The 9,464-nt window shown below is 51.4% G+C and overlaps 1 protein-coding gene across 1 annotated transcript; it reads left to right on the forward strand.

Moving 5' to 3' along the window:
- The first annotated feature begins 88 nt into the window (after positions 1-88).
- riiad1 (regulatory subunit of type II PKA R-subunit domain containing 1) lies at positions 89-8,869 on the forward strand. Its single transcript, XM_080184409.1, has 4 exons — positions 89-284; positions 2,846-2,922; positions 7,006-7,052; positions 8,674-8,869. The coding sequence occupies exons 1-4, from the start codon at positions 180-182 to the stop codon at positions 8,751-8,753; spliced, it is 309 nt and encodes a 102-aa protein (XP_080040535.1). The 5' UTR covers positions 89-179; the 3' UTR covers positions 8,754-8,869.
- The last annotated feature ends 595 nt before the right edge of the window (positions 8,870-9,464 follow it).

The following is a 9,464-nucleotide window of genomic DNA, read 5'->3' on the forward strand; positions in this document are numbered from 1 at the left end:
GCGCCTGCGCACTGATTTCCGTCTAACCACGCCCACTCTGTAACGGTGCCTGCACAGTGGCAGGCCGGCTCGGGTTTCTGCGCCTGCGCAATGACGAAGCTCGGCACAGCCGATCGCCGCGCCTGCGTAGTCGTTCGTCTTCTCCTCTACCCGGACGCCTCGAAACGGCGGTGCTGAAGATGTCGGAACCGCAGCGGCCCGCGGTCCCATCGCCCGAGGGCATGGAGTCATACGACCTGGGAGCGCTGAGCGGGGAGCAGCAGGAGCGGCTCTGGCGGTTCAAGGTAGCGGCGGCTTTGTAAACACCCGGCCGGGATTGTTGTTCCTCAGCCCCGTCGTCAGGGCGACGCGTCTTCCGGCGGCGGGTTGGCCAATCAGAACGCGGGGTGGCCTAGAGTGACAGGCGGGCTGGCCTATCAGAAAAGTGGAGGCGGGATTAGGAATAGGCCAATCATATTGCGAGGTGTTCGGGGTGGGAGCGGAATGGACCAATGAGGAGCTCGTAGAGCCATCGGACCAATCACAGGGCACAGGGTGATAACGGATAGGGGAAATGACCACTCAAAGGGCGCAAAGCGCTGAGTGACTTGAAGGATGACCAATCAGCGACCGGGAGTGTGCGGGGGAACTGTCCAATCAGCTGCAGAAAGGTTTAGCCAATCAGGGAAGAGAAAGGTATGAGTGGCAGCCGTATAGCCAATAGGGCAACAGGTGGGCGTATTATGTCTGCAGACTCACATGGACAACTTTAATCTGCTATCCCCCATCAAACACTCCCACGACCGGCACAGCATGGGGTTAGATACAGAGTAAAGCTCCCTCTACACTGTCCCCCCATCAAACACTCCCACGACCGGCACAGCATGGGGTTAGATACAGAGTAAAGCTCCCTCTACACTGTCCCCCCCATCAAACACTCCCAGGACAGGTACAGCACGGGGTTAGATACAGAGTAAAGCTCCCTCTACACTGTCCCCCCATCAAACACTCCCAGGACAGGGACAGCACGGGGTTAGATACAGAGTAAAGCTCCCTCTACACTGTCCCCCCATCAAACACTCCCAGGACAGGTACAGCACGGGGTTAGATACAGAGTAAAGCTCCCTCTACACTGTCCCCCCATCAAACACTCCCAGGACAGGGACAGCACGGGGTTAGATACAGAGTAAAGCTCCCTCTACACTGTCCCCCATCAAACACTCCCAGGACAGGTACAGCACGGGGTTAGATACAGAGTAAAGCTCCCTCTACACTGTCCCCCCATCAAACACTCCCAGGACAGGTACAGCACGGGGTTAGATACAGAGTAAAGCTCCCTCTACACTGTCCCCCTGTCAAACACTCCCAGGACAGGTACAGCACGGGGTTAGTTACAGAGTAAAGCTCCCTCTACACTGTCCCCCCATCAAACACTCCCAGGACAGGTACAGCACGGGGTTAGATACAGAGTAAATCTCCCTCTACACTGTCCCCCATCAAACACTCCCAGGACAGGTACAGCACGGGGTTAGATACAGAGTAAAGCTCCCTCTACACTGTCCCCCCCATCAAACACTCCCAGGACAGGTACAGCACGGGGTTAGATACAGAGTAAAGCTCCCTCTACACTGTCCGCCATCAAACACTCCCAGGACAGGTACAGCACGGGGTTAGATACAGAATAAAGCTCCCTCTACACTGTCCCCATCAAACACAGTAAAAAGTCTGACAACACCAGGTTTTAGTCCAACCTATTTATTTGATAATATTCTCACAAGCTTTCGAGGGGTTACCCTCTTCGTCAGGTGAATGGAGAAGGACAGGTACAGCACGGGGTTAGATACAGAGTAAAGCTCCCTCTACACTGTCCCCCCATCAAACACTCCCAGGACAGGTACAGCACGGGGTTAGATACAGAGTAAAGCTCCCTCTACACTGTCCCCCACATCAAACACTCCCAGGACAGGTACAGCACGGGGTTAGATACAGAGTAAAGCTCCCTCTACACTGTCCCCCCCATCAAACACTCCCAGGACAGGTACAGCACGGGGTTAGATACAGAGTAAAGCTCCCTCTACACTGTCCCCATCAAACACAGTAAAAAGTCTGACAACACCAGGTTTTAGTCCAACCTATTTATTTGATAATATTCTCACAAGCTTTCGAGGGGTTACCCTCTTCGTCAGGTGAATGGAGAAGGACAGGTACAGCACGGGGTTAGATACAGAGTAAAGCTCCCTCTACACTGTCCCCCCATCAAACACTCCCAGGACAGGTACAGCACGGGGTTAGATACAGAGTAAATCTCCCTCTACACTGTCCCCCCATCAAACACTCCCAGGACAGGTACAGCACGGGGTTAGATACAGAGTAAATCTCCCTCTACACTGTCCCCATCAAACACTAAGAAGTCTGACAACACCAGGTTTAAGTCCAACCTGGTGTTGTGAGACTTCTGACTATGTTTAACCCAGTCCAACACCTCATCTCCATATCATGACTGTCATCAAACACTCCCAGGACAGGTACAACACGGGATCTTGATACCAAATAAGGCTGTCTTACGTTAACCTGGTGTTGTGAAACTTCTTGCCATGCCCACCCCAGCCAGCATCTCCACATCATGACTGAACTGCCACCAAAGGTTTAGTTAATCAGAGAAGTGGGAAGTTTTAGTTTAAAATGCTGTGTGTCACTTGCCTCCCCAGTATCCTCGCAGTGAGTCCAATAGGTTGCCTGTCCTGAGCAACGAGTGCGTGTGGATCGATGCTCAGGCAGGTTCACTTTGTCCCAACCGTTTTAAAGTTGCTTCTGCCGGGACATTTACGATGAGTAAATGTGTACTTTCTTTAAAACTCATTTGCAGATCCATACACGAATGGACAATGAATATTACTTGAGGAACCATCCCGAGGTGGAACTACTATTGAAGGAGTTTCTCAGGTGAATAATGAGGATTGACTAGTTATTAAATGTACTCATGCCACAGATTGGCAATTAGAATCGGGAGAATGAATCTTATTTGTACGACGCTGCCCCTTTCCAAGTCCCAGTTGCCCGCATTTGGCCCAAATCCCTCTGTACCCATGTAACTGTCTGAATGCTTTTTAAAAGACAAAATTGTACCCACCTCTACTACTGCCTTGTTCCAGACTGTCACCGCCCTCTGTGTGAAAAAATTGCCCCTCTGGATACTGTTGTGGGGAATGAGGGAACGGCTATCCCAGTTTATCCCGGGTATCAGTGCGATGTCCACAGAGAGTGGCAGTGTTATAAACAGCGCAGATTAAAATCCAGACAGCCAGTGGGCGGGACAGTGGTTACCACTGCTACCTCATAGCACCAGGGACCTGGGTTCAGTTCCAGCCTTGGGTGACTGTCTGTGTGGAGTCTGCACTTTCTCTCCCCTGTGTCCGCGTGGGTTTCCTCCTCCCATCCAAAGATGTGCAGGTTAGCTGGATTGGCCATGCTAAATTGTCCCTTATTGTCCAAAGATGTGCAGGTTAGGGTGGATTGGCCGTGCTAAGTTGCCCCTTTGTGTCCAAAGATATATAGGTTAGGGGGATTGGCCATGCTAAATTGTCCCTTAGTGTCCAAAGATGTGCAGGTTAGCTGGATTGGCCATGCTAAATTGTCCCTTAGTGTCCAAAGATGTGCAGGTTAGCTGGATTGGCCATGCTAAATTGTCCCTTAGTGTCCAAAGATGTGCAGGTTAGCTGGATTGGCCATGCTAAATTGTCCCTTAGTGTCCAAAGATGTGCAGGTTAGCTGGATTGGCCATGCTAAATTGTCCCTTAGTGTCCAAAGATGTGCAGGTTAGGGTGGATTGGCCATGCTAAATTGTCCCTTAGTGTCCAAAGATGTGTAGATTAGGGTGGATTGGCCATGCTAAATTGCCCCCTCGTGTCAGGGGCATTAGCAGGGTAAATGCATGGGGTTATGGGTGTAGGCGTGGGTGGGATTATGGTTGGTGCAGAGTTGATGGGCTGAATGGCCTCCTTCTGCACTATGAATCAGCAATGGGGCAAAGCTGTGGCAGACATATTTCACTGGACAAATGTGAGGACGTCCAGCCTGGCCCTCCAACCAGGATTGAACAGGGTCGTTTCCAAATGATAGGGACAGCAGCAGTCTTTCTGGGGGAGAGTTATTGTTCCTTAAGTCATGAATAAAATCTGGGAGTGAGAGTTAGTCTCGGTAATAGCGACCGTGACAACTTATCAACCATTGTCATTTTAAAACAAAACCCCATCTGGATATCTAATGTCCCCGTTTGGGAAGGAAATTGCCCTTAGGTACAGTGGTTAGCACTGCTGCCTCACAGCGACAGGGATTTGCATCACTGTGTGGAGACTGCACATTCTCCCCGTGTCTGTGTGGGTTTCCTCCAGGTTCTCCGGTTTTATAGAGTCAGAGAGGTTTACAGCGTGGAAACAGGCCTTTCAGCCCAACTTGTCCATGCTGCCCCTTTTTTTCATTTAACCCCTAAACTAGTCCCAATTGCCCGCATTTGGCCCATATCCCTCTATACCCATCTTCCCCATGTAACTGTCTAAATGCTTTTTAAAAGACAAAATTGTACCCGCCTCTACTACTGCCTCTGGCAGCTCGTTCCAGACACTCACCACCCTCTGTATGAAAAAAATTGCCCCTCTGGACCCTCTCCCCTCTCACCTTAAACCTGTGCCCTCTAGTTTTAGACTCCCCTACCTTTGGGAAAAGATATTGACTATCTAGCTGATCTGTGCCCCTCATTATTTTATAGACCTCTATAAGATCACCCCTCAGCCTCCTACACTCCAGAGGAAAAAGTCCCAGTCTATCCAGCCTCTCCTTCTAACTCAAACCATCAAACATCCTAGTAAATCTTTTCTGCACTCCTTCTAGTTTAATGATATCCTTTCCATCATAGGGTGACCAGAACTGTACACAGTTTCCTCCCACAGTCCTAAAGATGTGTAGGTGAGCTACCCGAACAGGTGCGGAGTGTGGCAACTCGGGGAATTTCACAGTAATTCTATTGCAGTATTAATGTAAACCTACCTGTGACACTAATAAAAAATAATCTTGGGGCAGGCAGAGAGAGAGAGACAGAGAGGGGCAGGCAGAGAGAGAGAGACAGAGAGGGGCAGGCAGAGAGAGAGAGACAGAGAGGGGCAGGCAGAGAGAGAGAGACAGAGAGGGGCAGGCAGAGAGAGAGAGACAGAGAGGGGCAGGCAGAGAGAGAGAGACAGAGAGGGGCAGGCAGAGAGAGAGAGACAGAGAGGGGCAGGCAGAGAGAGAGAGACAGAGAGGGGCAGGCAGAGAGAGAGAGACAGAGAGGGGCAGGCAGAGAGAGAGAGACAGAGAGGGGCAGGCAGAGAGAGAGAGACAGAGAGGGGCAGGCAGAGAGAGAGAGACAGAGAGGGGCAGGCAGAGAGAGAGAGACAGAGAGGGGCAGGCAGAGAGAGAGAGACAGAGAGGGGCAGGCAGAGAGGGGGGAACAGGCAGAGAGAGAGATAGAGAGGGGGGAACAGGCGGAGAGAGAGATAGAGAGGGGGGGAACAGGCGGAGAGAGAGATAGAGAGGGGCAGGCAGAGATAGAGAGACGGGGGGGGAAACAGGCAGAGAGAGAGACGGGCGGGGGGGAACAGGCAGAGAGAGAGACGGGGGGGGGGAAACAGGCAGAGAGAGAGACGGGGGGGGAGCAGGCAGAGAGAGAGATAGAGGGGGGGAACAGGCAGAGAGAGAGATGGCGGGGAACAGGCAGAGAGAGATAGAGAGGGGGGAACAGGCAGAGAGAGATGGGGGGGGGAACAGGCAGAGAGAGAGGGAGAGACAATCAGAGACAAAGTGAGAGAGGCACAGAGAGAGTGAGATGGGCAGAGAGAGAGAGAGGGGCAGACAGAGAGGCACAGAGAGAGTGAGGTGGGTAGAGAGAGAAAGAGGCAGGCAGAGAGAGAGTGAGATGGGCAGGGAGAGAGTGAGAGGGGGCAGAGAGAGATTATTTTTGCTGATTTGACAGTCTGGAGCGAGGGAACTGAATGCAAACATTGGCATCAGGAGTGCCAATGGGAAGGAGGGTGGCAGGGATTTGGAACTCCCTGCTGCAAATACCAAGTGATTCTGGAACCGTGAGTCTTCAAACTGGAATCCTGTCCCTCCCCCCACCCCCGAAGGAGGGACGGGGGGGGGGGGGAATCTGGAGTCAGGTTGCTGTTTGGGTATGATCTTCGAGTGGCAGGAGAGAGGAGAACAGAGGCACTGAATGGCCGCTCCCCCTGCCCTGGTGTTGCTATGAGAATTGGTTGTGTTGTATATCACAGAGGGTGGGAGCGGTTAGAAAGGTAAACAGCTCTCGGGTAACAGGTGTTTACAGGAGGTAAGAATGCCTCCCAGGAGTGGTAATCCGCTGGAATAACATCCCGACCTGCCACCTGATCCCCCTGCTTCACAACCACCACTGTGATTACTTCACACCCTGTTCCCTCCAGCAACACTGCCTTTACACGTGAGAGATTTCTGTCCGCAGGAAATTCGAGCTGTGTCACAGAATAGAACCACACAATCCCTACAGTGCAGGCCATTCAGCCCATCAGATCTGTGCCACCTCTCTGACAGAGCATCTTACCCATCCATAATCCCATGTACCTGGGCCATGGCAGGGTGGCACGGTGGTTAGCACTGCCGCCTCACAGCACCAAGGACTTGGGTTCGATGCCGAGCTTGGGTCACTGTCTGTGTGGCATCTGCGCCTTCTCCTCGTGTCTGCGTGGGTTTCCTCCGGATGCTCTGGTTTCCTCCCACAGTCTGAAACACGTGCTGGTTAGGGTGCACTGGCCGTGCTAAATTCTCCCTCCGGAGTAATCCAGACAGGAGTGTGGTGACAAGAGGATTCTCACAGTAACTTCATTGCAGTGTTAATGTAAGCTTACATCTGATGCTAATAAATAAACTTTAAGTACCCCAAATCTGCACATCTTTGGACACTAAGGGGCAATTTAGCATGGCCAATCCACCCTAACCTTTGTGTTGTTTCTTTTCCAGGTCTGTGCTCCTCAAGCGACCGGAAGATATTCGTGAATTCGCATCTGGTGAGTTGACAGCCTGTTGGTTCCAAAATCAAGGATCAGCCTAAAGGAATATCCCATCACTTATTGTAGCAGTTAGCACGGGGTTAGATACAGAGTAAAACTCCCTCTACACTGTCCCCATCAAACGCTCCCAGGACAGGTACAGCACGGGGTTAGATACAGAGTAAAGCTTCCTCTACACTGTCCCCCCATCAAACACTCCCAGGACAGGTACAGCACGGGGTTAGATACAGAGTAAAGCATCCTCTACACTGTCCCCCCATCAAACACTCCCAGGACAGGGACAGCATGGGGTTAGATACAGAGTAAAGCTCCCTCTACACTGTCCCCCATCAAACACTCCCAGGACAGGTACAGCATGGGGTTAGATACAGAGTAAAGCTCCCTCTACACTGTCCCCATCAAACGCTCCCAGGACAGGTACAGCACGGGGTTAGATACAGAGTAAAACTCCCTCTACACTGTCCCCGCATCAAACAGTCCCAGGACAGGTACAGCATGGGGTTAGATACAGAGTAAAGCTTCCTCTACACTGTCCCCCCATCAAACACTCCCAGGACAGGTACAGCACGGGGTTAGATACAGAGTAAAGCATCCTCTACACTGTCCCCCCATCAAACACTCCCAGGACAGGGACAGCATGGGGTTAGATACAGAGTAAAGCTCCCTCTACACTGTCCCCCATCAAACACTCCCAGGACAGGTACAGCACGGGGTTAGATACAGAGTAAAGCTCCCTCTACACTGTCCCCCATCAAACACTCCCAGGACAGGTACAGCATGGGGTTAGATACAGAGTAAAGCTCCCTCCACACTGTCCCCATCAAACACTCCCAGGACAGGTACAGCACGGGGTTAGATACAGAGTAAAGCTCCCTCTACACTGTCCCCCATCAAACACTCCCAGGACAGGTACAGCATGGGGTTAGATACAGAGTAAAGCTCCCTCCACACTGTCCCCATCAAACACTCCCAGGACAGGTACAGCACGGGGTTAGATACAGAGTAAAGCTCCCCCTACACTGTCCCCCCATCAAACACTCCCAGGACAGGTACAGCACGCGGTTATATACAGAGTAAAGCTCCCTCTACACTGTCCCCCATCAAACACTCCCAGGACAGGTACAGCATGGGGTTAGATACAGAGTAAAGCTCCCTCTACACTGTCCCCCCATCAAACACTCCCAGGACAGGTACAGCACGGGGTTAGATACAGAGTAAAGCTCCCTCCACACTGTCCCCATCAAACACTCCCAGGACAGGTACAGCACGGGGTTAGATACAGAGTAAAGCTCCCTCTACACTGTCCCCCCCATCAAACACTCCCAGGACAGGTACAGCACGGGGTGAGATACAGAGTAAAGCTCCCTCTACACTGTCCCCATCAAACACTCCCAGGACGGGTACAGCACAGGGTTAGATACAGAGTGGTGGTAGAGAAGGTGTTAGATTTGGGCTGACTGGGGACAGATACATTTGAGGTTAATATGTTGACAGATGAACGGTGCAGGATTCCTCGGAATGCTGTCTGATTTAAGGTGGATTTTGGCTGATGCGACGTGGCGCTGTGGAAGTGGGACGCAATTCGGAATTGACCCTCTGTGTCCCTTCTCTCCGGCAGAATACTACACGGATGCCAAGTTGCCGGGAATGATTCAAAAGAAGCTGAGCGAGAGAGCGAGCAAAATGTCTCAGAACTGAACAAGATCTGTCCACTACTGGAGCGTGTCCTCCTCGCTCGATACAGGCTCCAAAGTCAAGGCACAGCTAACAGTATAGCTGTAATCCGATTATCTATTAAAAATCCCTCCCTTTTTGATTTGATTTATTATTGTCACATGTACTAATATAGAGTGAAAAGTATTGTTTCTTGAATGCTATACAGACAAAGCATACCATTCATAGAGAAGGAAAGGAGAGGGTGCAGAATGTAGTGTTACAGTCACAGCGAGGGTGTAGAGAAAGATCAGCTTAATGTGAGGTAGGTCCATTCAAAAGTCTGACAGCAGCAGGGAAGAAGCTGTTCTTGAGTCGGTCGGTACGGGACCTCAGACTTTTGTATCTTTTTCCCGATGGAAGAAGGTGGAAGAGAGAATGTCCGGGGTGTGTGGGGGGGGTCCTTGATTATGCCGGCTGTTTTTCCCCGAGGCAGCGGGAAGTGTAGACGGAGTCAATGGATGGGAGGCTGGTTTGTGTGATGGGATTGGGCTACATTCACGATTCCTTTTGTAGTTCCTTGTGGTCTTGGGCAGAGCAGGAGCCCAGACCGAGCTGTGACACAACCAGAAAGAATGCTTTCTATGAGGCATCTGTAAAAGTTGGTGAGAGTCGTAGCGGACAAGCCGAATTTCTTTCATCTGAGAAAGTAGAGGCGTTGGTGGGGCTTTCTTAACTATAGTCATTTTGTTGACA

The sequence above is a fragment of the Carcharhinus amblyrhynchos genome, unplaced genomic scaffold, assembly GCF_965287045.1.
Source record: "Carcharhinus amblyrhynchos unplaced genomic scaffold, sCarAmb.v2.hapA scaffold_715, whole genome shotgun sequence".
Lineage (NCBI taxonomy): Eukaryota > Metazoa > Chordata > Chondrichthyes > Carcharhiniformes > Carcharhinidae > Carcharhinus > Carcharhinus amblyrhynchos.